At 40.1% G+C, this 20,966-nt stretch overlaps 1 protein-coding gene across 3 annotated transcripts in view; it reads right to left on the bottom strand.

The window, feature by feature from the left end:
• LOC133564667 (cGMP-dependent 3',5'-cyclic phosphodiesterase) overlaps positions 1-20,966 on the bottom strand; it is a 495,045-nt gene that overhangs the window by 62,949 nt on the left and 411,130 nt on the right. For all 3 annotated transcript variants that reach the window (XM_061919132.1, XM_061919134.1, XM_061919133.1), the window contains exons 4-7: positions 18,814-18,902; positions 5,810-5,919; positions 2,738-2,793; positions 2,604-2,663 (exon numbers count right to left, since the gene is read on the bottom strand). In XM_061919132.1, the coding sequence (XP_061775116.1) occupies positions 2,604-2,663; positions 2,738-2,793; positions 5,810-5,919; positions 18,814-18,902 (315 nt within the window). The remainder of the gene's footprint in view (positions 1-2,603; positions 2,664-2,737; positions 2,794-5,809; positions 5,920-18,813; positions 18,903-20,966) is intronic.

Below are 20,966 nucleotides of genomic sequence, written 5' to 3'. Positions count from 1 at the left end.
GCTGGTTCAGAAAAGGACGAACCCCTTATTTGAGTTATTTGAACTCAAAATTTTAGGTTAATCTTTTTCAATCCAACTTTTGCGTTGAATTACCGAACCAAAAAGTTGAGTTATGATAACTTAATGCAGAAAAAGTGTGGGCACCCCTGGCTTAGATGCAGCCGCTCCGCCATGGAAACCCATTCCATGAAGCTCTCTGCGTACCGTACGTGGGCTAATTGGAAGGTCACATGAAGTTTGGAGCTCTGTAGCAACCTGACCTCTTTGCACTATGCGCTTCAGCATCCGCTGACCCCTCTCTGTCAGTTTACGTGGCCTACCACTTGATGGCTGAGTTGCTGATGTTCCCAAACTCTTCCGTTCTCTTATAATACAGTTGACTTTGGAATATTTAGGAGCGAGGACATTTCACGACTGGATTTGTTGCACAGGTGGCATCCTATGACAGTTGCACGCTGGAAATCACTGAGAGCGGCCCATTCTTTTACAAATGTTTGTAGAAACAGTCTCCATGTCTAAGTGCTTGCTTTTATACACCTGTGGCCGGGCCAAGTGATTAGGAAACCTGCAGAGATGGGTAGAGTAGCCAAAAACTGTACTCAAGTAAGAGTACTGTTACTTTAGAGATTTATTATTCAAGTAAAAGTAAAGAGTAGTCATCCAAATATTTACTTGAGTAAAAGTAAAAAGTATGTTGTGAAAAAACTACTCAAGTACTGAGTAACTGATGAGTAACCTCATTACGGCAACAAATAATGCACAAAAACATAAAAATAGCAATGAGCAAATTCAGAGCCAGGAATATCTTTTAAGCAACTAAAACAATAATATATAATAAATAATAATACATCAAAATAAAAAAGGCAAATTGAGCCACAATAACTTAACAACACCATAGGCTCAGTAGGCATTCATTGATTGATTGACTGAAACTTGTATTAGTAGATTGCACAGTACAGTACATATTCCGTACAATTGACCACTAAATGGTAACACCCCAATAAGTTTTTCAAGGTCAATCAATTATTCAATAAATGACCAAGTCGAGGTGATCTACCTCATATTTACATATACACACGTATAACATACATACACACACATATCATATATTTTAATATGTCCAGGGTGTACCCGCCTTCCGCCCGATTGTAGCTGAGATAGGTGCCAGCGCCCCCCGCGACCTCAAAAGGGAATAAGCGGTAGGAAATGGATGGATATATATATATATACAGTATATAATTTATATTTTGCCGTTTTTGTTTACATGTTAAAGGTGTTTTAATGAATATACATGCATGTTTAACACATAATTCCTATCTTTCATGAAGACAAGAATATAAGTTGGTGTATTACCTGATTCTGATGACTTGCATTGATTGGAATCAGACAGTATAGTGCTTAAAATGTCCACGTTTTCAAATGGAGAAGAAAAAAGTTCTTCCTTTCTGTCTAATACCACATGAAAGTCGTTGGTTTCTGGCATCTTATTTGTCCATATTCCATATTCGTTTTTATACACTTTACAATAAATGCATTGGCGGCAAACTCCGTAGTTTGCTCGCTTGTTTGCGCTGGCTTTCGGAGACTCTTATTTTGTTAGCGCAGGCGCGATGGAGCGGCACTTTTATTGTGAAGACCGGAACTGTGCGATCAGCCTTTAGGCTTTTGACGGGAAGTACGGTTGAAACAAAAAGTGTCTTTTTTCTTTTACACTTTTGATTATAAATAAATGGGTTGTACTTGTATAGCGCTTTTCTACCTTCAAGGTACTCAAAGCGCTTTGACATTACTTCCACATTTACCCATTCACACACACTGATGGAGGGAGCTGCCATGCAATGCGCCAACCAGCACCCATCAGGAGCAAGGGTGAAGTGTTTTGCTCAGGACACAACGGACGTGACGAAGTTGGTACTAGGTGGGATTTGAACCAGGGACCCTCGGGTTGCGCACGGCCACTCTTCCACTGCGCCACGCCGTCCCACTAAATAGTAACACCCCAATAAGTTTTTCAACTTTTTTAAGTCGGATTCGACGTGTGACGGTCATGTGACCGCCTGGCTCTGTTTGATTGGTCCAACGTCACCAGTGACTGCATGTGATTGGTGAAACGCAGGCATGCTTGGATCCTACTTTGAAAAACTAAAACAAACATTAATAGATCAATAAAAATAAAAAAGTAGCGAGTGACGAGCTGAATGTACATGAATGGAGCGGAGTAAACGTAGCGTTTCTTCTCTATAAATATACTCAAGTAAAAGTAAAAGTATGTTGCATAAAAACTACTCTTAGAAGTACAATTTATCCCAAAAGTTACTCAAGTAGATGTAACGGAGTAAATGTAGCGCATTACTACCCACCTCTGGAAACCTGATTCTGATCATTTGAATGCCAAATACTTCTGGCAGTGTATGAGCGCATTTATTTGCGCAAAGACTAAAAGGTGAGCTTACGATCGGAAATGGAAAGCATCGGTCTGCTTTTATAAAGTAAACACAAGGTCAAAGCTCGTTGATATGCAGAATGCGCGTCGTCGAGGGGGAAAAAATAAAAAAAGACAAGGTCGAAACATCAGATAGCCAAAGTCGGTGAGATAAACGTACATGTTTCTCCAGCACGTCCAGGTGCACTTCATCCTGATCAGTGAGGGGACTGCAGCCCACCTGCAACACGGAAAATATCTAAATCCAGTCCTTTGCACGGGACAAACTAATAATGTTCTCTCACAAGAACTCACCAGTAAGACAGCAATAGCTTTGGTCCTCTCCTGGTCCAAGATGGGAATAACCACAGCTGGAGAAAAAAAAAAGAACAGAACCAAGGAGGCCATTGATTAAAACTCACTCCTTTTAAGCAGCCTTTCATTTCCCTGTCATGTTCTCGCCTTGCTCTTAATCTCTTTTCAATTTGTTTCTCGTGCCCCGCTAATAAAAACGTGTGAATGGAACAGGGGGGAATGTGAATCCAAAGCGGACGACACTTTCCACGGCGCGCCTCGTTCCGGGGGTTTTTGCACGAAGAACAGACGGCATGGGCAAATTATTAAAAAGGAAAAACATTGATGTATTCATGAAGCTGCTGCTTTCTGCATGTGTGAATAGCAAACAAGCGAAAAAGAAGAATGTGTTTACCGCCAAGCAAAGGCTTGTCCTATTGAGGCTCTTCTCTGCTTCTTATTGGGTAATCAGATGAAAAATGAAAAACACTTTCGACGTTCTTGACCATGAAAAATTGTCGACAGCAATTTTTTTCCTGTTCAATGAGTCGTTTAACCCTGGGGTCGGCAACCCAAAACACTAAAAAGTAATCGGTCTGGAGCCACAATTTTTAAAAAAAGATTTCTATAAATGTTATAATGATAGCAAAACATTATGTAACACATTAACCTACTATTAAAATGACCATGACATACCGTATTTCCTTGAATTGGCGCCAAACCTCTTCTACCGCATACCAAAGGCATGCGGTAAAACTAAGCATGCACTAATAATTTTAAAACCTCTTCTCACTCCGGCACTTACGGAAGGCATGCAGTAAAAATTTGAGGGTGATGTAAGGATACTATCATTAAAAGCACTTTTAATAAAAAAAAAAACGTTATTATGGTCTTACCTTTACTTATAAATATAGTCCATGCCAGCTCCTTCTGATCAAAAGCATCAATAACTTGTTTATAGAAGTCTTCCTTATCTTTCTTCAGTTTTAAAAGTCTCTATGTTTCAATGGAGATCTTTCTTTATTACCTCCTCCAGCACATATCACGTCACTCATTTCACTTCTTCTGCAGCCAAGTAGTCACAAGAAGAATCACTAGCCCCCTCTACCACCAGGAGGCGGGAGTCTTTTAATGACTCATATTTGACAGACGCAGCTAAGGTATTGTGACGGTCTCAAGCCATCGTCTTGCGGGTTCCCAGGACCACCAAGGAAGGACATGGCTTAAGCAGTTTGACTTTGTTTATTTTTCAATGAAACCTCAGTCCAGGTCGCTCTTCCGCTCCTCCTCTCCGCTCGCTCGCCGTCTCCTCGCCGCCATCATGGGCCGAACTCCAGCGTGCCCTGCCTGTCTGTCGGACCGTCGGCTCCACAAACACAGGTATCAATAAAACATAGCTGCTTACTGTTCTTTTTAGCATACCGGTATTCAATAGCTTGGACCTTAAATCCTACTCAATAGCTCTTAATCTTTTTCACTTTATGCGATTTCAAATTACCGGTATTGAAATCAGCCTCATCCATTTTGAAAATGATGACAGGGGAAGTGTCACTCGTGACGTCACGAGTTTGACAAGGCGGTAATACTAAGCATGCGCTAATTATTTTGCAAAGCGAGTTTGACCCGGCAGTAATTCAAGGCAGGCGCATACTATATGCCCTGCGGCAATTCAAGGAAATACGGTAAATGTTGAAATGTAATATTTATTCTACACATTTTTACAACATTGGAAAGCATTAGTAAAACTTCTCAGAAGGTGAGATAACTCCTGGAAATTACTGGCTTAGATGAGGTTGCGACTTGTCTAGGGTGTATGCCGCCTTCCGCCCGATTGTAGCTGAGATGGGCTCCAGCACCCCCCGCAAACCCGACTCGAATAAGCGATAGAAAATGGATGGGATGGATGGAATGGCCAAAGGTATAGATGTGTGTGTCCACGTTAAAGGAAACGGCAGGCTGTCTCCTTCTAATGGATTTATTACAATCTTTGCAAGCTGGGTAACGTTTGCTGTGGTCTGTAACAACATGGCGCACAAACAACTGAAACATGGTAAAATAAACGAAATACGCATAAGCAAAGGGAATTAAGTGAGCTCAAATATAACTAAAAATGATGCAATGTGTACATACAGCTAGCCGAAATAGCATGTTAGCATCGATTAGCTTGCAGTCATGCAGTGACCAAATATGCCTGATTAGCACTCAACATGAAACGACAACATCGACAAAGACCACCTTTGTGCATTCACGCACAGTATAAAACGTTTGGTGGACAAAATGAGACCAACAAGGAGTGGCGTAAAACAGGTCAGAGAAAGTTGTACGTGTAAACAACTGCGGTGCGTTCAAGGACTTGAGAAATTAGGAAAAAATGGATGACCTTAGAAAATCTTATTTTAAGATTCTGCAAAATCTTAAATAGTCTTAATAATTGCAAATTGAATAATGCTTGTTTTCAGAATAAAATTTGTATTTATATCTTAAAAGTCCTGCAAATTTCTGGATGTAAAAATCCTAATTCAGGATGTCATTAAATAAAATTAAGTAGATGAATAGACGGATATATTTTTGTTTTTGTTTGGTATTTTCTCCCCTAAAATCTAGTCTTTTAATGTACAATTTTGTCATTTCTTATTTGCAGGGCAAAAGGTACATTTTAATTTTTTCACCAACCATTGCTCTGTGAGTAATTTTACTTGATCAAAGCCTTTCTAACATTCCACACGACAAAATAATAAAAGTAAGTAATTTTGATTCCTGCTAATATTGTATCGGTTTAATATCGGTATCAGCCAAGGCTCGAGGGTCCAATATCGGTATCGTATCGAAAGTGAAAAAGTCATATGGGAAAAGTGAGACATACTTTGCTAATAATTGTGACAACCAAACAAATAATATATTGGCATATATATATATATATCGTTATCGGAAGAGTGTAGTTTCAGCAAATACAATATCTATGTTTTCAAATTAATAGTTTGGATTAGTCAACTTTTCAAAAAACTTGTCCAAAGATCGATTTTGAACGAATCATTTTTTGGTCTCAAGCATGATTGCAAACACTTAGTCCATGTCCAATACATCCCCACAGACCTCTTTGGTGTGCCGTCAGCGGCGTTGCAAGGTAGCTTCTGTATTTTTCTGGGAGTTCCGACGATGGAAAGCCTGCACACTGGCATCGCTTCAGCTGGTCAACAACGCTCCTGGGAGAAGAGAGTTCACTCTGTTATTCATTGGAATATTGGATTGCGTAAGACTTGGCTGCTGGTGGAGAAACGTGCGCTGGTGTCGCTGCACATACCGCATGAAAACAACTGGGAATAAGATGGCCCACCACAAAACAAAAGACGTGGCAGATCACTGAAAAGTAAAGTAATGTGGGAGACCACGTGGCGGGCCGAATAAAATAATGTGCGGGACTACATGGCGGGCAATGTCAAATTATTTGGTCGATCACATAAAATGATGGGGCAGACCCCGTAAAAGGATTTGGCGGACCACATAAAATGATGTGTTGGGCCACGTAAAATGATGTGGCAGAGTCACATAAAACTATGTGGTGGACCACATAAAATAATGTGGTGGACCACATAAAATAATGTGGCAGACCACACAAATGACGAGGCGGACCACATAAAATGATATGATGGACCGTGTGGTGGACCACATAAAATGATGTGAAGGACCACATAAAATGATGTGATGGACCGTGTGGTGGACCACATAAAATGATGTGAAGGACCACATAAAATGATGTGATGGACCGTGTGGTGGACCACATAAAATGACGTGGCAGGCCACGAAAAATTATGTGATGGATCACATAAAAAGGTTGTGGCAGACCACATAAAATGATGTGGCAGACCACGTGAAATGATGTGGCAGACTATGTAAAATGTTGTGGTAGACTACGTAAAACGATGTGGCAGGCCACGAAAAATTATGTGATGGATCACATAAAATGATGTGGCAGATCACATGAAATGATGTGGCAGACCACATGAAATGATGTGGCAGACCACATGAAATGATGTGACAGACCATGTAAAATGATGTGGCAGACCACGTGAAATGATGTGGCAGACCACGTGAAATGATGTGGCGGACCACATAAAATGATGTGGCGGACCACATAAAATGATGTGGCGGACCACATAAAATGATGTGGCGGACCACATAAAATGATGTGGCAGACCACATAAAATGATGTGGCAGACCACATAAAATGATGTGGAAGACCACATAAATTGTTGTGGCAGACCACGTAAAATGATGGGGCAGACCACGTAAAATGATGTGATGGACCATGTGGTGGACCACATAAAATGATGTGGTGGACCACGTAAAATGATGTGTCGGACCACATAAAATGATGTGGCAGATCACGTAAAATGATGTGGCACACCACATAAATTGTTGTGGCAGACCACATAAAATGATGGGGCAGACCACATGAAATGATTTGGCAGACCACATGAAATGATGAGGCGGACCACATCAAATGATGTGATGGACCGTGTGGTGGACCACATAAAATTATGTGGCGGACCACATAAAATGATGTGGCGGACCACATAAAATGATGTGGCAGACCACATTAAATTATGTGGCAGACCACATAAAAGGATGTGGCAGAACACGTAAAATGATATGGCAGGCCACATAAAATGACGTGGCAGACCACATAAAATGATGTGGCAGACAACTTGAAATGATGTGGCAGGCCATGTAAAATAAAATGGTGGGCCAGCTATATCAGCCTACTATCAAAATGACGCATATCTTCGTTGACAGAAATGTTGAAATGTAATATCTATTCTACACATTTTTACAACATTGGAAAACATTACTAAAACTTCTAAGAGGGTGAGATAACTCCTGGAAATGATTGGCTTAGAATGGCAAAGGGAAAAATGTGTGTGTCCACGTTAAAAGAAACGACAGGCTGTCTTCTTCTAATGGATTCATTACAATCTCTGGAAGCTGGGTAACGTTTGCTGTGGTCTGGAACAACATGCCGCACAAACAATCAGAAATGCAGCCAATATTTCATACCGATAATGTGTCATGAAACATGGAAAAATAAACTAAATACACTTAAGTAAAAAGCTCAAATAGAACAAAAATGAGGCATAATGATGCAATATGTACATACAACTAGCCTCAAAATAGCATGTTAGCATTGATTAGCTTGCAGTCATGCAGTGACCAAATATGCCCGATTAGCACTCAACACAAAACGATAACATCATCAAAGATCACCTTTGTGTCACGATCGGGTCGCATGATGATGCGGGATTTTTGTTCTCCCATGATGCAAAGGGCCGAAAACCGGACAGGACATGTAGGTAGCAGCTTGATTTAATTATAAAATAACAATACTGGTACAAAAACAGAAAACAAACCGAAGCTAAGGCTAACACTTAGCACAGACTAAGACAAATAGCAGGGGCTTGGAGACAAGACAAACTTACGTGGCAGTCGCGTGATGCAAAAACAAAGAAACCAGACCGACTAACTGGCAAAGGCAGGCTTAAATAATAATGTCAGTGATTGACAAACAGGTGTGCGGCAGGTGAAAGTAATATGTTGCTATGGTAACAAACTCAGAGGTGCATAAACAGGAACTAAGCAGAGTCCAACACTAACAGAAAAACACAAGTAACCGGAAAAACCCAAAGAAAATATGATCTGCACAGCTTTGTGCATTCACACACAGTACAAAATATTTGGTGGACAAAATGAGACAAAGAAGGAGTGGCGTAAAACAGGTCACTTGACGAGCCACATAAAACGATGTGGGAATAAAGAGGCGGGCCACAAAAAATGCTGTGGTGGACTATAAAACAAAAGAGGTGGTGGGCCACATTACAACAGCATCTATGAATCCAGACTCCAACTTCGTTGCCAGCGGTTAAAGAAAAGGAGGCGTCTATTTGGGGAGAGGTGGTTATTTGTTTCCAAACACAACAAAACAAATCTAGGACACAGCGTCTTTAGCACATCTTCATCTATTAAAGCGGGGGCCGCTCTATGACTGTTTATACCATACCGCACGTTAACACTGCTTCATAGAGCTTGCATATGAATATGGAAATGAGCAATAAAAAGTCTTTCTCGCCATGAACACAGGTACATTTGTCACACACCGGCTCCATTTAATACGTGGCAGCAATGCAGCGATGACTCACACGCCACAAATGTGCACATTTATTCCAGCCGGCTAATGTACGGTCTCTTCCGTTTGGGTCTTAAAGCATTATTGCCGAGGGTGACCACGCTGACAAAGGGGGGGGGGGGGGGGCGTCACCTTTGCTTATTGCCTGTTGTCAAAGCGCTTTTACCGAGTAAATTCCCAGTGCAAATAGCAAACAGCTCCAATGGTTGGTCAGCAGAGGCCAAGGAACACCACTGTAATTTAGTGTAAACAAATGACAAAATAAAGGGGATCGGACAAGGAAAAAAGTGCATTGTTTAGTGCGCAAGGCCGTGTGTTTACAAGCCGCGCCACGAATAGATCCCCACGCTTACCGGCAACAAGAATAAATGTTTTGATTGTAATCGAGCCATTGTGAGACGTGGCAGTGTCGATGATGCACCTGGCGGATGTCATAGTGTCGTCGTTAATGGCTAATGACAGTCAATGTACACTGGCGGCTTCATTAGGCGTAACTGTAAGGCCATCAGCGAGACACACATGAGCGCTAATGGTGTGTTCGTGTGCAGAAGGAAATGTTACGCCTCTCTTAGCAATTCTGTACGTGGCAGTTATATTATTATTTTTAGAGAATAGAATAGACAAGAGTAGAAAGTACTTTATTGATCCCTGGGGGAAATTCAGCACCACAGTTCACTCAAAATAAACAATAAACACTTAGGTATTTTTTACATGTGAATAAGGTAAATACAGTCTATTATACAGCATTATTCACATGTGAATAATATAAAAAGTCTATTATACAGCAATATTGACATGTGAATAATATAAATGCAGTCTATTATACAGCGTTATTCACATGTGAATAATGTAAATACAGTCTATTATACAGCGTGATTCACATGTGAATAATATAAATTGTCTATTATACAGCATTATTCACATGTGAATAATGTAAATACAGTCTATTATACAGCATTATTCACATGTGAATAATGTAAATACAGTCTATTATACAGCATTATTCACATGTGAATAATGTAAATGCAATCTATTATGCAGCGTTATTCACATGTGAATAATATAAATACAGTCTATTATACAGCATTATTCACATGTGAATAATATAGTCAATTATACAGCATTATTCACATCTGAATAATATAAATGCAGTCTATTATACAGCGTTATTTACATGTGAATAATGTAAATAGTATATTATACAGCGTTATTCACATGTGAATACCATAAATATAGTCTATTATACAGCCTTATTCACATGTGAATAATATAAATACCGTCTATTATACAGCGTTATTCACATGTGAATAACATAGTCTATTATACAGTGTTATACACTAGTGAATAATATAGATACAGTCTATTATACAGCCTTATTCACATGTGAATAACATAAATAGTCTATTATACAGCGTGATTCACATGTGGATAATGTAAATAGTCTATTATACAGCATTATTCACATGTTAATAATGTAAATACAGTCTATTATACAGTATTATTCACATGTGAATAATAGAGATACAGTCTATTATACAGCATTATTCACATGGGAATAATGTAAATACAGTCTATCATACAGTGTTATTCACATGTGAATAATATAAATACAGTCTATTATACAGCATTATTCACATGTTAATAATGTAAATACAGTCTATTATACAGTATTATTCACATGTGAATAATAGACATACAGTCTATTATACAGCATTATTCACATGTGAATAATAAAGATACAGTCTATTATACAGCATTATTCACATGGGAATAATACAGTCTATTATACAGAATTATTCACATGTGAATGATATAAATACAGTCAACTATACAGCATTATTCACATGTGAATAATATAAATACAGTCTATTATACAACATTATTCACATGTGAATGATATAAATACAGTCAATTATACAGCATTATTCACATGTGAATAATATAAATACAGTCTATTATACAGCATTATTCACATGTGAATGATATATATATACAGTCTATTATACAGCATTGTTGTTAAGTTGTTCAACAGTCCGGGGTCTCTGTTGTGGTATTTTAGGCTTCATATTGCCCCACACTTTTTCGATGGGAGACAGGTCTGGACTACAGGCAGGCCAGTCTAGTACTTGCACTCTTTTACTATGAAGCCACACTGTTGTAACACACGGCTTTGTATTGTCTTGCTGAAATAAGCAGGGGCGTCCATGATAACATTGCTTGGATGGCAACATATGTTGCTCCAAAACATGTATGTACCTTATAGCGTTTATGGTGCCTTCACAGACGTGTAAGTTACCCATGCCTTGGGCACTAATACACCCCCATACCATCACAGATGCTGGCTTTTGAAATTTGAGCCTATAACAATCCGGATGGTCCTTTTCTTCTTTGTACGGGAGAACACCACGTCCACAGTTTCCAAAAACAATTTGAAATGTGGACTCGTCAGACCACAGAACACTTTTACATGTTGCATCAGTCCATCTTAGATGAGCTCGGGCCTTTCTGGATGTTGTTGATTAACGGCTTCCGAGTTTTAACTTGCACTTGCAGATGAAGCGACCAACTGTAGTTACGGACAGTGGTTTTCTGGAGTGTCCCTGAGCCCATGTGATGATATTTTTTACAAACCGATGTCGGTTTTTGATGCAGTACCGCCTGAGGGATCCAAGGTCACAAGCATTCAATGATGATTTATGGCCTTGCAGTGATTTCTCCAGATCCTCTGAACCTTTTGATGATATTACGGACCGTAGATGGCAAAATCCCTGAATTTCTTGCAATAGCTGGTTGACAAATGTTGTTCTTAAACAATTTGCTCACGCATTTGTTCACAAAGTGGTGACCCTCGCCCCATCTTTGTTTGTGAATGACTGAGCATTTCACGGAAGCTGCTTTTATACCCAATCATGTGAAGTGAAGTGAATTATATTTATATAGCGCTTTTTCTCTAGTGACTCAAAGAAACCCAATATCTAATTAGGGTCCGCCAGGCCCATTGCAAAAGGACTCCACAGGAGTCCTTTTGCAATGGGCCAAAGGACCCTATTGAAACTGTAAGGTTTTATTATTATTATTATTATTCTTTATTATAATTCCGCACCTTCGCACCCTAATTTGACCCCATAAACATGCTTCAAAACTCACCAAATTTGACACACACGACGGTCTGGCAAACCTTCCCAACTTATTAAGCAACCAAACCCCAAAAACCAAAATTGCGCGCTAGCGACCCCTAGGAAGAATAAAAAAAGTGACTGCTTGTAACTTCCGTTAGCAATGTCGTAGAGACATGAAACAAAAACCTCTTGTTTTGATTACTGCTCCGGTTTGGATTTTACGCGCCTTCAAAGAACCCCTGCGCAAATTTTCCTAAAAAATTTAATTTTTGCCTCTTTGAGCTGTAATTTGAACCCCTTAAAATGCTTCAAAGTGCAGGTTAGAGCTCTACTATGCAAAGCGAAAGCCATTTATCAACAACATCCAGAAACGCCGATCTGTAATTTGACCCCCTTAACATGCTTCAAAACTCACCAAATTTTACACACACATCAGGACTGGCAAAAATTGGCATTTAATAAAAAACCAAACCCTAGAAATCAAAATCAAAACTTCTGTTAGGAATGTCGTAGAGACATGAAACAAAAACCTTTATGTAGGTTTGACTAACACTAGGGCTTGAGTCGCGGGGACAGCAGCCAAAGCGGACCCGACCAACGCTGCTTGCAGCTTTAATTTTTACATTGAAACTAGTGTGGGTGGCACTGGGAACAGGTGGGTAAAGTGTCTTGCCCAAAGACACAACGACAGTGACTAGGATGGCGGAAGCGGGGATCGAACCTGCAACCCTCAACTTGCTGGCATGGCCGCTCTACCAACTGAGCTATACCTACCCCAATCATGGCACCCATCTGTTCCCAATTAGCCCGTTAACCTGTGGGATGTTCCATATAAGCGTTTGATGAGCATTCCTCAACTTTCTCAGTCTTTTTTGCCACTTGTGCCAGCTTTTATGAAACATGTTGCAGGCATTGAATTCCAAATGAGCTAATATTTGCAGAAAATATCAAAGTTTTCCAGTTAGAATGTAAAGTATCTTGTCTTTGAAGTCTATTTAATTGAATATAGTTTGAAAAGGATTGGCAAATCATTGTATTTTGTTTTTATGTCATGTTTACACAAGGTGCCAACTTCACTGGTTTTGGGTTTTGTACATACCTCAGAACTAAACGGTAGTGTGGAGATTTAACCTTTAAGGATGAGCACATTTTATACCGACAGTTGTTTATGATGCGGTAAATGTGCTCTAAATGTCGTTTAACTTGACACAAACTCATCAGTTTCCACTCACGGCTTCGATTTATTTTCTGTCATTTGTTTGCGCAGGCAAGACTAAATCCTTTGCTGGGTTCAGTCCCAGCAGCCAAAAGTCTGGGGCCTGTCAGGAGGATCTGTGTAGATACAGCAGGCTGACGTCCCTACACAGTGTGGGAAATAGTTATCAAAGAAATTGTGGAAATTGTCCCCGACTGGGCAAAACATGAAATAATTGCTTCGGACCATTCCTGCTGCCAATGTGCCTGCAGAGCGAGAGTTCTTGTTAGAGCGGCGGACAGAAACGGCAGCAAGAAGCCGTCGGACTGAGGAGGAGACGAGATTAATGAGGAAAGCAAGCTGTGAAAAGGGTCTGCGAGTTTTTAACCTTTCATACGACGCTCATTAAAAGATGTGGACATCCTCAACTTTAACCCCGGAAACTGGCTTTCTTTTACTTTACTGACTTTACATTTGACATAGTTAACATTATCCAGCCCTCCATCTATTTACTAGGGGTCTCATCACACAGCTTTTTTTTTTATTGGAGCCTTGAGTTTTGGCCTGTACCAATATCAATCCGATACCAGATCATGGTATGACGGTGTGTAATAAGTACAACGCTTTCAGTACTACCACTTTTCAGTGCGCAACAACAAACAAATGGAAAACACCGTAAACCAGGGGTGTCCAAACTTCGTCTTCAAATTGGCCCACAAGATGGAATCTTGCCCGCATGGCAATTGCAGTCATTGCATTCACTTGTACCAAAAAAAAAAAATCAATCTCGTTATACTTCTGCATTGACAATAAAGATCTATTCTAAGAGTCTAGAATTATTTACGCTGCTATTTTGTCACTTTCTAGAAAACAACAAGAGTTTTTTCAAAACATCTATTAAACATGACAAGAAGCAAGGAATTAAACAGAAACAACATTTAATTTAATTCTTTTGATTTGGTTTTTCTCTGTTTACATAACAACAGCTGTTTCTAAAGGAATGGGGGGTACGCAAACAGCCATTGTTTTCGGTCAAATTAACAGAAAAGAAAAAGATGCCTCGGGCTTGGGCTGGTCCTGGATCGAGCTTGGGAAAGTCTTGGATCACAATAAATAACCCCTCTCATCTTCTCCCATCGTACAAAATGGAATTTTACAAGCCTTTGGCTTAGTACAACAATGACAGCCTCTGTATGCTTGTCGGATGTTTCCAAAAACGGAAACTTTTGTGATAACTTACACATAATCATTCTAACCTTTTTTTCTGGTCAATGGCCTTAAATGAGGATCTGAATGGGCAGCATTTATTTATATGACCCAAAGCAAACAACCTTCCTTAGTCATGATGCAAAAAAATAAAATAAATCCAACTAAGACAAAATGTCAACAGACATGGTGACTGAACATTGTGGATATTATAAAAAGACACCCATTCATTAAAAAGCATGATGGGAAAAATGCAAAACACTCCACACCCGTGCATGTTTTGCGCATTTTAGCGGCTTGATATTTCTGATTAATTACACAACTTTAAGGTCCTCACCGAAGTAAACAAGGTGGATGTTGAACTTTCACATACTGTTAATATACTATTCAATTAATTATATAATTACAGTGTCCGCACTGAGATCGGTAGGTTGTGAGTTCAAACCCCAGCCGAGTCATACCAAAGACTATAAAAATGGAACCCATTACCTCCATGCTTGACACTCAGCATCAAGGGTTGGAATTGGTGGATACATCACCAAAAATGATTCCCGGGCGCGGCCACCGCTGCTGCTCACTGCTCCTCTCACCTCCCAGGTGGTGATAAAGCGTGATGGGTCAAATGCAAAGAATAATTTCGCCACACCTAGTGTGTGTGTAACAATCATTGGTACTTTAACTTAACTTAACTTATATATTCATTATATTAATATATGTACACGTATATGAAGAGGCTAAATATATGTTGTCTTTGTATCATATTCAACTAAATATGGGTTGAAAATAATTTGCAAATCATTGTATTCCATTTATATTTACATCTGACACAATTTCCCAACTCATATGGAAACGGGGTTTGTAAATATATATATATATATATATATATATATATATATATATATATATATATATATATATATATGGATAATCATAAACAAAACAATATATTATCAGAAACAATTCATATTTTTTAACACACACAAAAGTTCCCAATATTGGCACCTTAGAGTAGCGGTATCGATTACCAGGTACCTGGAATCGATACCGTATCAGTTGGTATTCATCTTTACTAAAGATAACCCAAACTGTAAAAAAAAAAAAAAAAAAAAAAAAAAATTCAAAGAAATCGCGATTCTTATTTTTAACGATTCTTAACGATTAAAAAATAAAATAAAAATTTGATTTTAAATGTTTCATTTTTTTAAAAATGTGCCCTGTCCAGCCACTCAGACAGATCATATAGTTGATGTAGATGATCATATCTGTTGTGCACATTTACTTTAGAAAAGAGAATAGTGGGATACTTTTCTCGTTGCCCTATTTGTTTATGACTTTATTAAATATTTGAGTAGAATTTCATCAAACAAAATCAGTTCTCTTTTAAGTAATATATAAATCTATCACAGCTGTTCATCTATTGTATGGAGAAATGTAGCTAATCGTAAAACTGGCACCCAATGTTATATAGTTTGAGTTTATTTCGAACATGCAAGCATACAACATGATACTTCACAATTTCCAGTTTCTCTTTTCAATATGTTCGAAAAGAAGTAGGAAGAAGCAGAGCTTATTTAATCCAACCCCTTTTCTTCTACATAGCAGTTGCTAAAACCTTTGTTCACTTCCTCTTCTCAATTTATTCACAATATACTCCATAAGTAATCACAATAAAAATAAATAAATAACAATTGGTGAAGTAAGTTATATTTCATATGATGAGATAAGTAAGATTATTTTGAGAATGAATGAATGGATGAAATACATTCAGAATGTTTATCATGGTTCTTCATCTTTGTACTTTGTAAACACTTCAAGTTTGAAGAGTTTCTTGAAGTGGATCATACTAGTACATTAATTGATTGCTTCGCTTAATCCATTCCATCATTTGATTCCCCATACTGATATACTGAAGGTCTTAAGTGTTGTACGTGCGTACAAATATTTTAAATTACATTTTTCTCTAAGATTATACAAACCCCGTTTCCATATGAGTTGGGAAATTGTGTCAGATGTAAATATAAACGGAATATAATGATTTGCAAACAATTTTCAACCCATATTTAGTTGAATATTATACAAAGACAACATATTTGATGTTCAAACTGATAAACATTTTTTTTGTGTGCAAATAATCATTTGAAGCCAACAACACGTGACAAAGAAGTTGGGAAAGGTGGCAATATATACTGATAAAGTTGAGTAATGCTCATCAAACACTTATATGGAACATCCCACAGGTGTGCAGGCTAATTGGGAACAGTTGGGTGCCATGATTGGGTATAAAAGCAGCTTCCATGAAATGCTAAGTAATTAACAAACAAGGATGGAGTGAGGGTCACCACTTTGTAAGTAAATTGTCGAACAGTTTTAGAACAACATTTCTCAACGAGCTATTGCAAGGAATTTAGGGATTTTACCATCTACGGTCCGTAAAATCATCAAAAGTTCAGAGAATCTGGAGAAATCACTGCACGTAAGCAGCAAGGCTGAAAATCAACATTGAATGCTTGTGACCGTGGATCCCTCAGGTGGTACTGCATCAAAAACCCGACATCAGTGTGTAAAGGATATCACCACATGGGCTCAGGAACACTTCATAAAACCACTGTCAGTAACTACAGTTGGTTGCTACATCTGTAAGTGCAAGTTAAAACTCTACTATGCAAAGCCAAACCCATTTATCAACAATATCCTGAAACTCCGCCGGCTTGGCTGGGCCCGAGCTCACCTAAGATGGACTGATGCAAAGTGGAAAGGTGTTCTGTGGTCTGATGAGTCCACATTTCAAATTATATTTGGAAACAGAGGACGTGGTGTCCTACAGAACAAAGAGGAAAATAACCATTCGGATTGTTATAGGCGCAAAGTTCAAAAGCCAGCATCTGTGATGGTATGGGGGTGTATTAGTGCCCAAGGCATGGGTAATTTACACATCTGTGAAGGCACCATTAATGCTGAAAGGTCCATACAGGTTTTGGAGCAACATATGTTGTCATCCAAGCAACGTTATCATGGATACCCCTGCTTATTTCAGCAAGACAAGTGAAGTGAATTAGTGAATTATATTTATATAGCGCTTTTCTCTAGTGACTCAAAGCGCTTTACATAGTGAAACTCAATATCTAAGTTACATTTAAACCAGTGTGGGTGACACTGGGAGCAGGTGGGTAAAGTGTCTTGCCCAAGGACACAACGGCAGTGACTAGGATGGCGGAAGCGGGAATCGAACCTGCAACCCTCAAGTTGCTGACACGGCCGCTCTACCAACCGAGCTATACCGTGCTACAACAGCGTGGCTTCGTAAAAAAGAGTGCGGGTACTTTCCTGGCCCGCCTGTAGTCCATACCTGTCTCCCGTCGAAAATGTGTGGCGCATTATGAAGCGTAAAATACGACAGCGGAGACCCCGGACTGTTGAACGACTAAAGCTCTACATAAAACAAGAATGGAAAATAATTCCATTTTCAAAGCTTCAACAATTAGTTTCCTCAGTTCCCAAACGTTTATTGAGTGTTGTTAAAAGAAAAGGTGATGTAACACAGTGTTGAACATGCCCTTTCCCAACTACTTTGGCACGTGTTGCAGCCATGAAATTCTAAGTCAATTATTATTTACAAAAACAAATAAAGTTTATGAGTTTGAACATCAAATATCTTGTCTTTGTAGTGCATTCAACGATTTGCAAATAATTGTATTCCCTTTATATTTACATCTAACACAATTTCCCAACTCATATGGAAAAGGGGTTTGTAGATAAATTGTCCGTCCTGTGACCTCAGGTGTACAGTATACATACTGCATACTGTACAATGCACACCTGTCAACCTTGTGCAATTGTGTCTAGTTGTGTGCAATCTGGCGTTTGCGCCGCACTGAGGTGTCATTAAAAAGCGATTTCTTGTCTGACACACAGACGGACTCATCAATAATGCAGCGTTGTTTTTCTTTTTTTGTTTTGTTTTTTTTCGCAGCTGTGGCAGTGGCGAACGCTTCTACAGAGCACTTAAGATGGGACGGCTGGGCCTCACTGTGGGAGCCCCCGCCGCTGTCACCCCAGCTATTAGCCCTGCGGGCGGCGCGTCAGAGGAGGACGGCGAGGAAGTAGAGCATCAAGTAGGGGAAGAGACACTATAACATGTGTCTCATGGTTCCGAGGGGGTGTAGAGGCAGCCTGATGGCGTGCGGGCAGCTAGGAAGATCAGCAGCGTGCGACAAGATTAAGCGCTAAAAAAGCCTCATAATCACACCCCTTCCCTATCCCAACCCCCCCCCCCCCCCCCTCTCAGGGCACCAACTCCCTTGACAAAGCCGCGGCAAATCAGCACACAGCAGTCCCTCCACTCGAAAGCAAACATCTGTGGCGTCCTGCATGTGGAAACCAAAACAACAACAAAACGCACCTGATCTTCCCCTCCCGTGGCAGCTCATGCGGTGGGTCGTCAGACAGCAGCCTGGAGTTTCCCTCCAATGTGTACACGCACACACACACCTGAAATGACACACAGGAGCATTTTTACTAGTAATAATCACGAGGACTTGTAACGGCGGAACTCATATTTTCGTCATCTCTTGTCCAAACCACAATTTCAGCCTGTCAGAGTTAGTTTGTGACGAACCCCGAGATGCAGAGAAGGAGGCAGGCATTGAGTAAGGAAACATGATTTATTTAAAATACTAGGACATGAACAAACAAAAAGGGTACTAAAAAAGGCGCGCACAAGGCGGATAACAAACTAAAAGAGCCAGCATGGGAGCTAGAAGATAACGAGCAGGAAACAGAAGTCGTTATTTCTAGTATAAAAACAAACTGGAAGCAGGGAACAAAAAACAGTAAGCTACAAACAGCTACCGAAATATAGCTTACCGCTACGCTGCAAAGACACGACACGACACGACAGGAGCGACAATAATCCAGCACTGACTGGAGGACAAAAGCAGGTAAAAATTGGAGCGGGCTGATTGACACCAGGTGTGGCCAGGCGCCAATCAGCGGCAGCTGAGGGGAAACAGCGCTCACGGAGAAAGACAGGAAACCAACAAAATAGGAACGCTGACAGGAAACACTACACACACAGAGGAAAAAACTAAAACACGAACAAACTGTCGGGGGCAAGCCTTGTATTGGAAGTTTTCTAATAAAATAGTCAAACAAAGTCGTTTATTTTAGACTTATTATTAGGGGGGACGGCGTGGCGCGGATGGAAGAGTGGTTGTGCCAGAAACCTGAGGGCTCCTGGTTCGATCCCCACCTTCTACCAACCTCGTCGGGTCTGTTGTGTCCTTGAGCAAGGCACTTCACCCTTGCTCCTGATAGGTCGTGGTTAGGGCCTTGCATGGCAGCTCCTGCCATCGGTGTGTCAATGGGTAAATATGGAAATAGTGTCAAAGCGCTTTGAGTACATTGAAGGTAGAAAAGCGCTATACGAGTATGACCCATTTGCCATTTATTTGAGAAGCTCCAGCATCTCAAAGGTGACAATAATAGCAAAGTATATAAGGAGTGCACAATAGGAAGGGAGGGAGTAGGCTCAGTTTAGAGGGGGGGGGGGAAGCATATGATGCAACTCGGTAGAGCAATGGTGCATTGTTAAATGAGCGACATAAAGGGAGAAGAGATAGGTCACACACAGCCCAGAATGTGATTTCCGCACAGCACTATTGCAATTCACTTAAAGGTACATAAATGTTTTCCAACACAGTATTTTTCGGTCTAAAAGGCGCACTTAAAATTTTAAAATGTTCTCAAAAATCGACAGTGCGCCTTATAACCCGGTGCGCGCAATGGACACGTTAATTCTGGCAGTGCTTACCGACCTTGAATACTGTACATGGTGTAGTGATAAGTGTGACACATAAGAGATACGTGTGGACTGCAGGTTGACGCCTGTTCAATAAAAGATGATGGCATGGACGGTGGAACAAGGGTTAGTGCATGTGCCTCACAATACGAAGGTCTTGAGGAGTCCTGGGTTCAATCCCTGGCTCGGGATCTTTCTGTGTGGAGTTTGCATGTTCTCCCCGTGAATGCGTGGATTCCCTCCGGGTACTACGGATTCCTCTCACCTCCAAAGACATGCACCTGGGGATAAGTTGATTGGCAACACTAAATTGGCCCTAGTGTGTGAATGTGAGTGTGAATGTTGTCTGTGTATCTGTGTTGGCACTGCGATGAGGTGGCGACTTGTCCAGGGTGTACCCCGCCTAGCGCCCGAATGCAGCTGAGATAGGCTCCAGCACCCCCCGCAAACCATAAAGGGACAAGCGGTAGAAATGGATGGATGGACGGATGGCATGGACCCGTAAGCAAGCAACACCGCAACATTTAGCCGGAACATTACGGCTACCATAGTCAGATGTACAGTGCTTTAACATACAGATATTATTATGGTGTGTATATAAGGACCCCAAAATGGCACATATTAGGAGACACATTATTTGGTGTTTTTTTTCACAATATTATGTAAAAGCAACTTCTCCTACCTATTGGTACCTGCTGTTGTGTATTTGGGATGTGCATAAGTCCCGAAAATTTGCGTTCGTCCGCCATTGTAGT

The sequence above is a fragment of the Nerophis ophidion genome, linkage group LG13, assembly GCF_033978795.1.
Source record: "Nerophis ophidion isolate RoL-2023_Sa linkage group LG13, RoL_Noph_v1.0, whole genome shotgun sequence".
Taxonomy (NCBI): domain Eukaryota; kingdom Metazoa; phylum Chordata; class Actinopteri; order Syngnathiformes; family Syngnathidae; genus Nerophis; species Nerophis ophidion.
The sequence above is the reverse complement of the archived record's forward strand: the minus strand, read 5'-3'. Positions and strand labels throughout refer to the sequence as shown.